Source organism: Simochromis diagramma, unplaced genomic scaffold (assembly GCF_900408965.1).
Source record: "Simochromis diagramma unplaced genomic scaffold, fSimDia1.1 OVJJ01000753.1, whole genome shotgun sequence".
NCBI lineage: Eukaryota > Metazoa > Chordata > Actinopteri > Cichliformes > Cichlidae > Simochromis > Simochromis diagramma.
Window position 1 is genome coordinate 1829773 of NW_024387523.1, and position 16465 is coordinate 1846237.

Sequence of the window (16465 nt, forward strand, 5' to 3'; positions counted from 1 at the left end):
AAGCCCAGTGCCAGGAAGAAAAAAACAAAACAAAAACAAAACGTAAGTCAAACGTAATTCAACACGTACATTCATTTAAGATGTAGAATTATTTATTTATTTTTTAACTCTTAATGATTTAAAAAAAAAGTCTGAAAGCAAAATAAACACAATAAAGTGAACTAACTATAAAAGTATTAGTTTGTTTTCCACAAAAAAAATGAACATAAAAAACTAAGCTTATGGCGTAAACTCACCCCATCTTATTCAGTTTGGCTACCATACCCCCAAACAGATTTAGCTTCACTAAAGTAACATAAAAAATGTTCATAAGCACAGACAAAGCAGAGATGCTGTCAACCACAGACTGACTGGAAGGGTCACTTTAAAACAAGAACACCCATTCATTGAATTCCTCTATCAACAATTGTTTCCAGGGGACCAGCTTCAACATTTCTGAATGCACTTGCATATACTGTAGCGTCTCCAGGAGCTTGTGTAAAAAGTCACAAATGTCTTCCACGTTAAATGTATTGGTATCACTGACTATGCGATAACTTGGAGCTGGATGTTTTCCTCAGAGTTATGTCATAAGATTCATTCTTAAAACTAGAGTGTTGGTTGACTTATAGTTAATTTTTTCTTTTATACAAAGGAAAGCTACTTTCAGCTACCTCCTTATTCACAAAGGGTCACCACAGCAGTTAGCTTCACATGTTTGATTTGGCAGATTTTTTTTTTTTTACACCAGTTGCCCTCCTGACATAACGCCAAGAGGATATGTGTCTTTTCTTGGGATCAAACCAGGAGTCATTTGCTTGCTATGTGATATGTGAACCACTGCATTATCCAAGCATCTCATCAGGAATCACAAACCTGTAGCTGTCTGGTTTGTTTGGATTTGAATTGCTGATATTTATTGAGTGCATGTTTACGTGAGACAACACAGGTGATATTTTTATATTATGTCAATTCTGTGCATGACTCCAGTTGTCAGTTTTTGTTGCATTTAAATTCCAGGCACATTTATTATTATCCACTAAACACTAGACAACTTAATGTTTGCAGTAATCATAAAATAACTATTGAGCCATGCTAACCCTGTTTGCTGGTGTGAAAAAGCTGAGCAACAAACTAACAAAGAAAACAGACACACAAGAGAGAAGCCAAGTTTAACACCTGACACCCTGAGGTCCCAAAGGAGGGAGGGTGGTGAGAAGAGAGCAGGCCTGTTATGGATTCTATTCTAGGAGGGGAGGGGTGATGAGGGGGTGCCTGTATTTGGAAATGGAGGTGGATGCTGGAGAAGGGAAACGAAAGAGGAGGGTCTGATGGGGGGTTGAATCATACGTTACAGCTTTGTTGGGGACCCTGATACTGACACACAAACAGTCACATACACACACACACACAGCACTGCTGCAGATGGACAGAGGACAGAGGGACGGAGCTAAGAGGAACCTGTGAGTGAACAACCACCCAGAACAAAGAAAGACGGTGAAAGAAGAAGAAAAGGAAGGGAAGAAGAGCAGGAGCGAGGCCAGAGAAAGAGGTAAAATACATTTAATTTCAATGCTTAACAGCATGTTGAGGAGATTTTATTAAAGTGAAATAAAAACAAAACACATATGAAATTATCTCAATATGAAATTATGCTATTATCATAAAAACTAGAATTTATTCTAATCTTTATATTTAACTGTTGAGTGGAAACAATGTGAAGAAGCTGCTGCTGGAATATTACTGTACCGCAGGGGGTGTTAGAGCACACACACACACGCCTGTAGTGCTGGTCAGCTTCTATAAATACCCGTATGAGATAAGCAGAGGAATGCAGCCACATGTGAAAGGTGATAGAAGTCGGGAGCTGCTGTTGTGTCGTGTGGATTTATGCTGAACAGGTACAGGTGACATAAACGCAGTATAGCACAAAGTATAGCACACAGTTATTATGGGTTATTATTACTGTTACAGTATGTGAGCCTGTAGTTGGTTGTGGAGCCCAAGCATGAAAACAGCATGAGCCCACCTGTCTCTGTAGCTCAGGTAAGGCCTCAGCAGCTTTGAATCTTTTCTCTATTGACTAATTTCTTTATTTAACGATGAACGTTATAAATGCAACCATTTCTGCATCGAGCTGACCGCCTTTTCTTGAGACTCTTGGTTTAAAAAGTTTGATTGGATTTTCCAGCACGGGCAAATTTGTGATCAAGATTTCAAACAAAGTGAAACAAACAGAAGATTCTAGCTTGTAAGAAGAAGAACAAACGTGTGAAATTCTCACATCAATATTTATAATTCGCACATGAGAGCTGAAGGCTGTGAGAGACCAGATAAATAAGTTTACCCGGCAACAAATGTGGCAGAATTTACACACAGACACTGTAGATGTCTGTATAAAGGTGTTGTTTATGTGTAATCCAGATTAGGGATATCCTCTCCACGCACACTATGGAGAAGACTGCGTGTGACGGTTGTTCCCAAACAATTCAGGTATGAATCAGATGGCTTTCTATTTCTGTCCGTGGAAACAATATCAATGACCAGTTTTAACTCTGTAAATAACGCCGATGTTTCAGACTATAGCAAGCAGCTGATCGGTGAAATTGCTCTAAAATCAGTCACTTCCTGCTGAGCATCAAACAGCAAATAATCAGAGCATTTATATATGAATTATATAAGTTATTAATTCAAAATTATACTTTAATAAATGAAAGCTTGCTGACTTAAGCTGCTCTTTATGCCAGAGAGAATAATTGTGTGTGTTCACTGTGGATGTGAGGAGTGCTGCTGCTCCTCCTCATCGACAGGTGCTCTCCGTCTCCTAAACCTCCCACACTGTGATCCAGTCACAAAGGGCAGCAGATAAATTCACACTTAATACATAGTTGTTTTTTTTTAAAAATTGGCACATTAGAGTTTTTTTCCTCTCATAAGTAGTTTTTCACTCCTGAATCACTGCTGATTGAAAACACATCTCTAATCAAGTTTAAAAACAACAAAAAGGAACAAAAAGAACACTCGGAGAATCAGAATCTGTAGACTGCGCTTGTGTTGTGCAGCTCTTACACGTTTAACTGAAAAGACGCTGCTCGTTTTCTGCAGAGTGACAGTTATTGGAGAAAATTTGTGCTTCTTTGAGAAGTGCGACACACTCAGAGCAGCTTCACAGGAGCACAGAGCTCAAGGTTTAAAAATAAAATTTCAGAGCTGAAGCTGGACCTCCAGTGCTTAGATTACCAGCCTCCTCCTTGTATTTCACAGTAAAATAGTTCCTATTTCTTCAGGTGAAAAAGCACGAGTGGCAACAGCAAATTAATACAGTTAAAAAGTGTTTTCAACATCATTTAAGATGTATTTTTCTTTTCCACCAGACACAAACAAACATCTATTAGACCGCAGAGAAGAAGCTGTGAGGCTCATTACAGCTCCACAACTTCAATAATCAAATCCAAAGAAAAGCAGAGCTGAAGCCGAAATGGGCAACAATGTTAAAAATGTTTATGTTTGTAAATAAGAAAATAATCAGCCCACAGATGGATCATGTGATCACTGGCAGCGATTCAAACTGAACTCTATTTGTGTTCGGCTGCATGTTTACATTAATAACTTTCAGAGTAATCTATTACACATATGGGCTGATCCGCTTTAGTCCAGAGCTTTTATTTAACCACAGGAGGCAGGATCTTCTCGCAGTTTTTGTGATAACACCTGAACTCAAACTGATTAATGCTCAATCTTGTTGTTTTGAAAGAGGTATATTTGTTGTTGGTGGTGGTTGGAGTTGGGGGTGGAGGTCTGGTTCCCAGTACGGTGGATGACGGAGCAGCTGCTCGCACCTCTAACCTTGGTCCCAGATATTTGTGACAGCTGACCCACACAGAGCAAAGATTATTTTCACAGCACTGAATCACTTCGTTAGCAAGTTTGTCTGAAATCTTGATTTTAAAGATGTTACACGTTAAAGGAAATGATAGATGGATTTATTTATGTTTAAACTACGAGAGCACAGCGTCAGCTAGTGGCTTGTTTTTATTCCAGATGCATTTATATGAAAGAGAGTGGGCTTATTAATATTTGTGACAGGCCACATTTAGTAAATTACACTTGTAAAACATGCATTTAAGTAATGCTTCAACATTTAAGCTAAGCTACTTTCAGCTGCTTCCTCTTTCAAAGGAGTCAGCACAGAGGATTTGGCTGATTTTCCCTTCCTGATTCAACCTCAAAGGGATTTGTGTATCCTCCATGGACTGAAGTGGGGATCTTTCATATGGTAGACAAATGTATAAATCACTACACTGTGTTTAACTTTTGAAAGGGAATGAAATTCAGCAGACTGCAGAGACTGAAGCTACTCTTCTAAACTAGTTAGGTTAAAATACCGGTGGACGTTTTTTCCCTTTAGGATTTAGGATGAAGGCTTTGTCTTATGAGGAAGAACAAAAACTGTCCGGTGTTCAACCATGAGCATAAAATTATGTAAACCAAGAAAAAGGTGCTTAATCAGATTTAGCTAAATAGCAGGCGTTGATTAGCCTGAATGTGATAAAAACTGCAGTTCCTCTTACGGCCACTTGAGGCTTGCTCCTAAACTGAGTCCCCATAAACCTCCAGGTTAAAACATCCAGCTTCACAGCAGGAATAAACCTGTTTACAGTTTTCTGTGGATAGTTTCTCTCTGAGGGGCGTGGCCACCTTCACTGACAGCTGTTGGGACACAGTAACTAGCTGTTGCATTGTCGGCTTCACCTTTGCTAATTAGAATTAATAAACCATGGTATGCTATAAGACAGACTTTCCTTGTGTTAACTGACAAAACCTGAAATCCCAGCTGGAGTTAACAGGTATGACGGTGCTTATCAGCTCTCCCTGTTAGGCTTCCATTATCACATGATCATAATAATAAAATGGTGATAAAAATCATTAAAATGCATAGTCGTTGCAAAAAGAGATTAAGTCACAGAAAATGGTTAAATCTGGTGATTTATTGCACTGAGCGGTAAAATAAACATTTTATTGTTTATTTATGTTATGGCAGAGTGCGCCCTCAGTGCTGCTGTTTATATCTGAGACTTAGAGCTCTGATAAGGAGACGTGGAAATCGCTTTAGTTTGCCAGCAGATACAGAAGTAGGTATTCCTGGTGTGTGTTCTGTGCTCTGGCAGCTGCAGCTGTGTGAAAGAGACTCACACTCAGTTTGAGTTTAATCAATATTCCGATTACCAGCTTGAAGAATCTGTATTGCACTTACATCATGCTTTAAATAAAAGAATTAGTGAATACCTGGGTCTGTCAGACGATTTTAAACTGTGAACATAACCTGCTCTTGACCAGGTTCTGTGTTCAGCATATGTTACTGCTGTGATCTAGCCAGGCACAAAGACACTGAAAACTCTGACTTTAAGCTTGAAATAGCCCGCTGAGCCACTAATCTCACTTCATTGTGCACCCCTTGGGGCCTCTGTCCCATGTTTATGCGATTTTTATGGGACTGAAAAAGAAATTCTTACTTTATTTGAAATTTCTATAAGTAAAAGTTTGCATATTTTTTAAGATCAGGCTGTAAATTTTCAATTTTCTACTTTTACATTTGGTTTTGTCTTCATATCTCTGCTGGTGCTTCATGTTTTAATGGCTCTGCGTTGCTGTTACCATCAAACTGAAGGGGAGCGGCCAAGGTCACAGTCACAGAAACCCTGTATAGACTCACAGACCCGAAAGTCTGTGGAGTGATTTCACTCTTCTTCTTCTGATGTATGAGGTTATACAGCAGCTTAGCAGTCGGCTAAACGCTACTGTTTCAACTGTTTCAGGAGGGATTGCAACACTCCAAGTGACCATTTGTAACTCTGAGCTCCTCCTCTTCATATGACACCAACAACAGCTGCTGCTCCGTCCTGTACTATCCCATCTCCCACCATCGCCCGTCCTTATGTGGAGCCCAAAGGCGCTATTTAAGGGAGGAGGGTGGAAAGAGCGGTGAATCACGTCTGTGGTCTCGGTGGTTTCACTGCAGTTATGTTTGAGTTGTTGGTGTAGGAATACTTTTTCCATGAGGCTAGAAGTTAACCGAGCCGTCTTTTTGATGAGCTGAGAGGTTTGACAGCATCAGATTACAGATACAGTAACACTGGTGGTCGCATCAGAGGATGTTGTTAAAGATTTAGATCAGCCACATTCTGCAGCAAAGGAAGCATGAGAAACATAACGGAGGCAGAGAGACAACATCATTAATTTACACCATCTAAAAAAGCTTAAATCACATTAATAACATGTTAGAAGTAAGCTCATATATTAGAACGTATTAAACCTTACTACGTCCAGTCGTTGTGCAAGCACACACTCATAAGTTTTGCAGATTATTTTGCTAAGAGAGCAGCAGTTACACCAAAAATGACAAATTCTGCTTCTTAATGCTTTAATGGTTTATCCCTCCTGAAATCTACACTTGTGCCCAGTTCTTCACTAAACAAAGGAAATGCGGACTTACTGAACATGTTCTGGAATGACAACAAGGGCAAAGCTGCTATTTCCAAGGCTGTGTGGTTTTATAACTGGCAGAGCTCGTTATCAACAAACTGTGAGCCAAGAACAAAGATCACCGTCTCTGTTTATCGCTGCATGTCCACAACACTTTAAAACTCTGCAAACAGAGCAGGGAGGCCTCTGCGTTTGTGTCACTAACATTTATAACCGTGTCATCGTGACCTTCGCTCATTCACTGCATCACGCACGAGTGCAGCAGCTGATGTAGAAAATAGCTGCATATAAAGCACAAAGCAGACACGCCGAGTTTCAGATGAGGAGTTTTTATCAAAAGATTTGAAATTTGCTGTTCGTCCTGCATCGTCAGAGAAGGATGTGTTTGTGAGTGTGAACCAAACAGTGCCAGACAAAGACAAAAGACACAAACAGACAGATTCTTTGCATTAAAGATTGCTAATATTTTCTTTTATAGCTTTTTCTCCCAATGGATGTTCATACTACACCAACGTTATTAAGTAATAGATAAATGATTAAATGATGTAAAGGTTCCTGGGTTTTGGGGTTTTGTTTTTTTTTACTATCTACTGTAGAAATAATCTGTTCTCATTTCACATTTATTTCTTACAATTTTGGCCCAAAGCTCCGTGCAGATACATTTTTTTGTTTTACCAGAGCAGCTTTTCTTTATCGTGCAGAAAAACTGAGATGTGCTGTTGATATTGCACTTCTTATTCTTATATTATTCTCAGAGATTAAATGTGCAGTCAAACTTCTTTACACTGACATTATAACCAAACCAGAATAAGTAGAATCCGAAAGCTTTCAGTGAAAATTGTTTGTAAACAATATTACAGACCAGTTGCACAAATACATTTATGCATATAATATACAAGATATTACTGTTTTCAGCTGAAAAGACAAGACGACACCCTCCATCCTTCATGCACAACTGAACCTATAAGCTTTCAGCATATGCAGGACGTCCCCTATGCAACGTTTCTACTCTTTGTTTATTTCAGACACCCTCTAACATCCATGTATCGCCTCCTCTCGGTCACCTCACTGCTCTGGCAGTTTGTAGAGCTCGACTCATTGCGAGCGTGACTAAGATTCCCCGGTTGCTTTGTGAGTGAAATACAGAGCGTGTGATGTGCAACAGTGGGCCACTATAAACCGCAAACACCGCCCCGAGCCGAGCCTCAGGACACATGCAGCTGTCATTCACAGCTACAGACGTGGAGTTTGTCCTCGGGCGAGCCTCTGCGGGATTTGGAAAAGGTTCTGATGATCAGTCGGTGTTTGTTGTGTTGTGTCAGAGTACTGGTCATCTGTCAGTAGGCGGGGAGTGATTCTGAAGTCACCATAATACAGAGACTTTTGAAAAGCTCGTGGATTTTGTGATACTGTAAACAGAAAATGTAAGAAGTGGATCCAAAGTGCTTCGTCAATATGTACAAAATATAAAAACTGCGATGTTAAACAAAATTTCAGCAATAATGAAAAAAATGTATGAGAATAAAATACTGGAAATACCAGATAACAATAACTATAAAGGAAACTGGGATGATGTAACAGGACTGTTTACACCAGAGAGGGAAATCACATCATGAAGCTTCAAGCTGAGTCACCATTTTAAAACTAGATGTGAAGACTGAGGGGTGGATTTGATTGGTTGTTAGTGAATGAGTGTATCCCAGGTGATCATACATTCTGACTCTGATAATGACCATAATCCAAAAACTGATCGGCAAAGTGTTTGCCGAGGTAGTGAGGGAGGGACCTGAGGGCTGTTTTCCTTGCTAAGCAAATTGAGGCCTGGTCAGCACTTGAATTTGAGAGCACCTGGGAAGAGCAGCTGCAGTAAACTTGTGGTCAGCTGTGGCCCAGGAGGCAAAGTTGGTCATTGACCAACTGGACGGTTGTTGGGTCGGTCATCAGCTCCCCCAGGCTGAATATCAAAGTGCTTGGACAAGTTGGTGAACTCCAAATTTCTGCTTCTGTTTTCTTCCAGGTGCTGTGTGCTGTGTTAGAGTGAAACCACCAACCTACCCAGCTATCTACACTGATCCAAGGCTGCTTCACTGAACACTTATTTTCCCCTAAAGAAGATCAAACCAACTCATTTGTGCATTTTATTGTAAAAGTAAGTTACTCAGTGGGTGAATTTAATAAACTCAGTCATTAAAGTAAAGATCGACTAAAACAAAGAAAAAAAACACATCGCCAACGATGCCTCCCAAGAAGAAGGCCTCCCGTCCGAAGAAGGCTGCCGTGGAAACCATCTCTCAGGTCGCCATGGAGGCTGTTTCAGCCACCTTGAAAGTGGAGAACCGTGGCGACGGTGTTGTGGTGATGGAGAGCGGGGTGAAGAAGATTGAGCAGATGGCAGCTCTGGACATCGCTCAGCTGAACAGCCTCAACCTACCCCTGCCGCCGCCCGTCATCAAACCCGGAGAGAGAGGCCTCGGCCTGGGCAGCGAGCTCACGCGACCCCTGCACGGCAACGCCCTGCTGGAGGAGCTCAGCAAGATGCGCCAGGAGAAGTTAGTTTGATGCTGACTGCTGCATCACACTGTAAAACACTTTCAGTTAGTGATAGAGTAATATATGTTTTTGTGCAATAATTTAAGTTTACAGGCTGCTGAGGCACACAAGGGTAATTTCAAGATTCAGGCAGAATTTCATCAATAAAATTTCAAGGAACTGAAAAACTTTTATTGGCACTTTACAGTACGCGCCAAAACAGCATGATACAATATAACCTTCTTAGGCTACAGCTATGATTGAGTGCATTGCAAAACCCACACATTTAATGAATCTTTCAATTAAACACATCAGTAATTCAGTTATGGAACGATACAACCTGGGAAAATGACCAGTTTAGAGTTTTATTAGAGCTTTCTTCTTCTTTGTTCCTCCCAGGTTCCTGACTGATCTGGAGTTGGCTTGTAAGACAAAAGCCTTTGATGTCCACAAACTGGTGATCTCCTCAGTCAGTCAGTACTTCAGGGAGATTCTGGCCAAAGATCCCAGCATGAAGCGCCTCGAGCTCCCCTCCCTTTCGCCTCTTGGTAGGTTCAATTCGTGTTAAGACAAAGCTTAGATTCTTACATGTAACCTTCAAATAAAGCTTACAACATAAGTCAAACTCCTTTGGCCACAGACTTCATGCACCTCATGACGGTTACCAGGCCAAATGTACAGCTTCTTCCTCCAAGTTTGTTACAATGGCCAATCACAGCATCTCTTATACCGATGCTACAGCAATAACATCTTAAAAAAAGAGACTGCGTATTAATAGTTTTCTGTCTTTTAGATGTTTTTGTTGAATCATGTCGTGCTGCAGACTATTTAGGCAGATACCTTACACAGCCATTACTTCAGTGTCTCGATGACATTAAGGCTTGGATGTCTGTTAACTTTTTAAAATTCAATGATAAAAAGACAGAGGTGATGGTTTTTGGTAGCTCCACTGAGACCTCCAATGTGTATGTAGATTCCCTGGCACAGTATGTTAAGCCAACTGTCACAAACCTGGGGGTCAAAGTGGACTGTGAACTGAAGTTTGATAATCAAATTAAGGCAGTGGTAAAATCTGGCTTCTTTCACCTCAGGCAGCTGGCAAAAATAAAGCCAATTCTTTCACGGCAGCACTTTGAGACAGTGATCCACGCCTTTGTTAGCACTCGGCTGGATTACTGTAATGCACTTTATATTGGGGTCAGTGCATTATATATTAGTCATCTACAGAGGGTGCAAAATGCCCTCTTTTATTTACTTTTAAAGCTCTCCATGGCCTAGCTCCATCTTATCTCTCTGAGCTGCTACAGCCTTATACACCCACCCGCTCTCTCAGGTCAGCTGATCAGCTGCTCCTGAAGATACCCAGGACTGGGCGTAAACTTAGAGGAGATCGTGCTTTTGCTGTAGCAGCTCCCAAACTGTGGAATGAGCTTCCTTTAGAGATTAGACAGGCCAGTTCTTTATCTGTTTTTAAGTCACTCTTGAAAACCCACCTCTTTACCCTGGCCTTTGACACCACGTGAGATGTTGGTTTTTTATTTTAGTTGTTTTTAGGTGATTCGATGCTGTTTTATCTTGTTTTTGTTTTAACATAGGGCTGTTTTAATTTTATGTTTTATATGTTTTATTTATTTATTTTGCTGTTTTCTGTTATTCTATTGTTTTAACTTATTTTCTGTACAGCACTTTGTTCCTGTGCTGGGTATTTTAAAGTGCTTTATAAATAAAACGGGATTGGATTGGATTGGATTTACATCCTATGAAGTTAAAAGCAGAAAAAAATCAGTTTTTTCAAGTATAAATGGCAATAAAATGTTAAAATAAAACAGTTAAATAAAACAGTTATCCATTGCTCCTACCGATGCATGACACTCCTTATCTAAACAACTTTCCTAAGTTCTTCAGTTTATGTGGTGACTCCCCGTCTGCAGGTCTGGCCAATGTCATCACCTTCGCCTACCTGGGTCGCGTCCACATGTCCCTGTACACCATCAGCTGCACCGTGTCCGCCGCCGCCACCCTGCAGATCCCGCAGCTCCTCAAGATGTGCGTGGACTTCCTGCTGGCCGAGCTCAACGTGCAGACCTGTGTCTACATCTGGAACATCGCCGCCGCCTACGCCCTCCTGCCTGTGTGCGACGCCGCCCGCCGCTTTGTGCTGGAGAACTTTGTGCAGTTTGCAGAGACACCGCTCTTCAACCAGCTGACCCTGGAGCAGATCTCGGCCTTCCTGCAGGACGACTCACTGCTGCTGCCTTCAGAGGTCACCGCCTTCAAGGTCAGAGGTCAAACATCGTGTTTATTTGTTAATAAAACATCGTTCCAGCACCTCCGGCCGAATTAATCACAGCTGCGGTTTAATCTTAAATTTATTTTAATCCAAATTCTACTAAAATGCTTCTTACTGTGAATTTGGGGGAACATAATATCAACTTCTCAGGTGAGAAGTAGTGCCGGCTCTTCTAGGAGGCGACTCCTGACACTTGCAGTGTTAACTCGCTGACCCTCTGGGACTTCCTTCTATTTTCATCCAGGACTAAAAACAGGCCCCAGACCAGCTGTTGAGAACCCAGCACAGACCCATCAATCCAAACCAGTCAGCTGCAGGTCGGCTGTGAGCATAAGGCCCCAAGTATAACTCCTTGCCTGTTTATTAATATTCAGCCGCATTACAAACTTAAATAGACAAACAGCTGAGAAGAAGTGATTTTATTTATAAACTGGACCATATGTGAGTCTGTGAATATCTCAGTAGATACATTAAACTGGTACCATCTCCGGACTGGTTTAGTAGCACAACAATTTACACATACTGAATCCAAACGGTGAGTTATTATCACAAATCATATTAATTAAACCTAAATCATAAGTGCCAAAACAAGACATTTTAAAACTTTTTCATGACAAACAGAAATCAGGAGATGTGGGTGTCCTGAACAACTATGGCCGCCGCAGGACTGGAAAATGAGAGAGTTTATGCTAAATCTTTAAATCTCTCATATCCAGTGATGTCATCTCCTCCTCCAGCTCGCCATGAAGTGGCTCGACTTTGACGCCGCCCGTCAGGTTCACGCCGCAGAGCTTCTGTCGCACGTCCGCTTTGAGACCATCCCGGCCAGCGAGCTGGTGAGTCAGATCCAGCCTGTGCCGCGCATGATGCAGGACCCCCAGTGTCACCGCCTGCTGGTGGACGCCATGAACTACCACCTGCTGCCCTACCAGCAAAACACCCTGCAGTCCCGACGCACGCGGGTCCGCGCCGGGCATCAGACTCTGCTCATCGTCGGAGGGCGTCCGTCTCTCACCGAGAGAGCTCTGAGCCGAGAGGTCGGTGCTAAAACTGTGTGACTATACTGAATAGAAATAAAACAGAAATATCCTTTATTGTCCCTCAATGGGGAAATATGAGTGAGAGGACATGTAGTTTGATCCTGGGGCTGAGATGGACTTATTTCTTAGGAATCACACTGTTTGCTAGTTTTGTACTCTTTATATTCAGTTAAAACTAATAAAATGCCAAACTGACCTTTGACCTTGGCATTTAGGTGCTGTGGAGGGACCCTCGTGACGGAGGAGCCACCTGGCGTCACCTCACCCAGCTGCCAGCAAAGAGCTTCAACCAGTGCGTGGCTGTGATGGATGGTTTTCTGTATGTGGCGGGAGGAGAGGACCAGAACGACGCCCGAAACCAGGCGAAACACGCCGTCAGCACCCTCAGCAGGTGGGAGCAGGAACAACCAGCAGATATCTGACTGTAGTGAAGCTCACAGGGGGGTTAATGCTGCTCTTTGATCGTATCATGGTGACTTTGATAGAAGATCACGTCTCAGAAAATATTAAAGCAATAAAAAGAATATTACTGCAGAACATCTGGAAAAACATTTATAACCAATACATCAACAGGACCTTTAGATCAGTAACATGTCCCTGCTACTTTGGTTTTACCTAATCAGATATATTAGAGCCCCACTTTTCCCTGAACGAGCCTTTAACTGACTCTCTCCTCATCCATTTCCCTACATTAGATATGACCCTCGCTTCAACACCTGGCTCCACCTGGCCAGCATGCGTCAGCGCCGCACACACTTCTCCCTGGCTGCCAGCGGCGGTCGACTGTTCGCCATTGGCGGGCGCAACGTGGAAGGTCTCCTGGCCACCAGCGAGAGCTACCTGCCTTCCTCCAACACCTGGCAGATGCGTGCCCCCATGGAGATGCCCCGCTGCTGCCACGCCAGCGCCACTCTGCCCTCCGGAGACATCCTGGTGACCGGTGGCTACATCAACTGCGCCTACTCCCGCTCTGTGGCATGCTACAATGTGGAGACCGACGCCTGGTCCGAGAAGCCTCCCATGGAGACGCCCCGCGGCTGGCACTGCTCCGCCACCGTCGGAGGGAAGGTGTACGTGGTGGGAGGAAGCCAGCTGGGGCCCGGTGGAGAGCGGGTGGATGTGCTGTCAGTGGAGGTCTACTCTCCTGAGAGTGGATCATGGAGCCGGGCCGCCCCGCTGCCTCTTGGTGTGAGCACTGCAGGTCTGTCCTCGCTGGCAGAAAAGCTGTACCTGCTGGGCGGCTGGAATGAAGCGGAGAAACGCTACAAGGCGGCCGTGCAGAAATACGACCCGGCCACAGACAGCTGGTCTATGGCCGAGGATCTTCCCGAGCCCACGGTTGGAGTCTCCTGTTGCACCCTGACGCTCCCGCATCGCCAAACACCGCGCCGGCAGCACCGCAACACCCCGGGCAACGAAGACCAGCAGCAGGTCGCCAAGAACCGAAGCAGAGAGAGCAGCATGTCTTCATCACAGAGCACCACCGCATAGGAACACCGAGGAGGAGAGAGACCAGGGGAGAGCAGAGGGGGTCAACCTCAGGACAACATCTGGATCATGTCTGATGTCTTTTCTGAAAAGTTTAGTGAACGTCACAATTTAAGAACAAAACAGTTAAACTTAAAGGTTCATGTTGTAAATTTCTACATTTAAAAAAAGTTCCAAACCTTTTTCAAAAACGATCTAAAGTTCTGAAAAGCTGCTATGACTTTATGTCCAAAGCATCTGTGTTCTGTGTGTAAGAGGCAAACTAGGGCCGGGCCAGATTTTTGTGTAATAACACGATGTGCTGCAGCAAGTCAGCGTAGCTTAACCAGCCACTAATTTAATAAATTTAAAGGTATTTACTGTGGCTGTCAGGCCAAAAAGGCAAAACCTGTCAGGAAATAGGGGTAGATCAAAAGAAAGATCAAAAGTAAAACATCTAAATTAAAATCTCAACAAACATCAGTAGAGTGCTGCCCCCTGCTGGTGACAGGTTTAATTAAAGGGTAATTACAAAAAGTACCTTTAAACTGCCGCAAGTGCTGAATAAATGACAAAATAAATGTAAACATCTGAGAAAACATTTACTCAAACACTCAAATGTGAATGTAGACATGGTAAAGTCACACTTATCATGCATATTAAGTTCATATTAACAGAAGTGAGCATACTCAGCAAACATTATTAATACAGCTATGGTGACATTGCTTTCAGGTACGACAGAGGCCACAGACAGTCGAGGAGTTAAATACACGTGTCTTTGTTTTTTTGTTTTTTATATAATGACGTCTGATCGACAGTCGCACATCTTCCCCATGTTCACACACTGGTGCTCCCACACTTTGAGCCATCACCATTCATCTGCATGTCAACTTATATCTGATCTGATTAAGGTGAACTAAAAGTGTCTCTGCACCGACGTCAGCGTTTCCTGTGATGGACGTTCAGGAAGAAATGGGCTCCAGAGTGTTTCACTTCGTTCAAATCGACAATCTGACCGAAGATTTAAACATTTAAACTTGCAATTATAGGCAGCTAACATGAAAACATGCAATATCCAGTACAAGTGACAGGGCATGTATGTAAGAATAAGAAGATGAAATACTTTATTTATCCAAAAAGTAGCGAAATACAAACAAAACACAAAAAAAGATAAGATCACGGGCTCAGACGCTATAATCTATTTTATTGTTTTAAAAATTGTAAGCTGATTGATTTGAAACTCAGGTTCAAAGTTCCAGTCTTGTATTTGTCCAATTTAACGTCTTCAAAGACACATTTCTGTCCACGTGCGTGTGTCCTCCATTTTTATGACTCAAAGTTAGAATCTGAGCCTTACTGATGATGCAAACAACCACAGCACCCGAGCTGTTTTAAAAGAATAAATAGGAGACTGCATGGTCCAAAGGAGGTTTAAGGTGGATTGGAAACAGAAAAGGTAACGGATGGATGGGAAGGTGGAGCCGGTGGAGGAAGAGAGGCGACAGGTGGATGATGAAGGACGGATAGATGGAAAAAAGGTTATCTGTGTCTGGGGTGGTTTGATCAAACGTCGCTGTGAATCCGCAGGTTGTGCACCAAGATGTTTCTAAGCCAGCGCGTGGCTGTCAAAACAAGTGTGAATGTGTGTGTGAGTGTGAGAGAGTGATGGCAGGAGTGTGTGTCTGCTACAGCGAGAGAGAAAAAACTGACAAAAACTGCAAAAAAATATGACGATTTATCATCAGGAAACTTGAAATGCTCAAGATCAACACAAGAAAACCAGCAACAAACGATCATGTAGTCAAGGATTTATTTATTTAATATTTAATTTTAAGTAGTGTAGCTTAAACGTAACAAAAAAGACAAAAAATATGCAGATGCAGTGCCTGGAAAAATATATAAAAAAATAAAAAAGGTTAAGCAACTTGGCTTCAACACTAAACAATTAAGTTTCCCCAAAACATAAAAAAAGCATAAAAATCTGAATAAAAGGATAAAAATATACAAATAAAGAATTAAGTGGTGTCACGGCTCACCTGTTTTAACTGAAACTAAGACAAACTGCAGAACCAGTGAGACTCCAGCAGCTGTGGAGCACTTTCACAGATAAATACTCTGCATCCTGCACTTTATCTGATTGGCTGAACATGTGTTTGGGTGGTTTCTGTGGAGTTTCACTGAATAAAGACAATCTGATCAAAACAAGTAGACTCTGCCTCTTGTTTATTGTGGACACTCTCTTTTCTAGACGTCACGTTAGAAGTGGAGACACGAACGACTTACTGCTTTTCAGGGCAGAAAATCAGTGCAGGAAACATGACTGCACGATTTCAATAAAACCTAAAAAATCCATTATCCTTGTCCCTCGTAAAAATGAAACAATAGTTTTGAGTAAAATGCAACAAAAATATAAAATTAAAAATGTATTTGCTTTATATAGATGTATGCGCTTGGTATAAAACAAGCACATTAAAATTTAAATTTTATTTGACCAGATTCCTTTTTAATTTACATTTTACATCACCCTTGTGTAACAGAGTTACATGAAGAATTTACACAATCAAATAAGTCAGCATTTTGGGCATAAATATATATTTATCATGTGCAAAAACACAGGTTTATCACATGCAACATGGCACTGTGCAGGAGCCTGGAAATCGTACTGAGTATTTTGCAG

General features: G+C 42.0%; 1 protein-coding gene across 3 annotated transcripts; it reads left to right on the plus strand.

The window, feature by feature from the left end:
* Nucleotides 1-1322: 1322 nt before the first annotated feature.
* On the plus strand, nucleotides 1323-15993 carry klhl43 (kelch-like family member 43). Of its 3 annotated transcripts, XM_040021008.1 has the most exons (8): nucleotides 1323-1531; nucleotides 8480-8612; nucleotides 8692-9011; nucleotides 9391-9539; nucleotides 10923-11269; nucleotides 12019-12318; nucleotides 12537-12712; nucleotides 13017-15993. In XM_040021008.1, the coding sequence occupies exons 3-8, from the start codon at nucleotides 8698-8700 to the stop codon at nucleotides 13810-13812; spliced, it is 2082 nt and encodes a 693-aa protein (XP_039876942.1). In that variant the 5' UTR covers nucleotides 1323-1531; nucleotides 8480-8612; nucleotides 8692-8697; the 3' UTR covers nucleotides 13813-15993. The 3 variants fall into 3 exon arrangements, with proteins under 3 accessions (XP_039876942.1, XP_039876941.1, XP_039876943.1); XM_040021007.1 differs by having other exon boundaries at nucleotides 8480-9011; XM_040021009.1 differs by lacking the exon at nucleotides 1323-1531 and adding an exon at nucleotides 1845-2025 and having other exon boundaries at nucleotides 8480-9011.
* The last annotated feature ends 472 nt before the right edge of the window (nucleotides 15994-16465 follow it).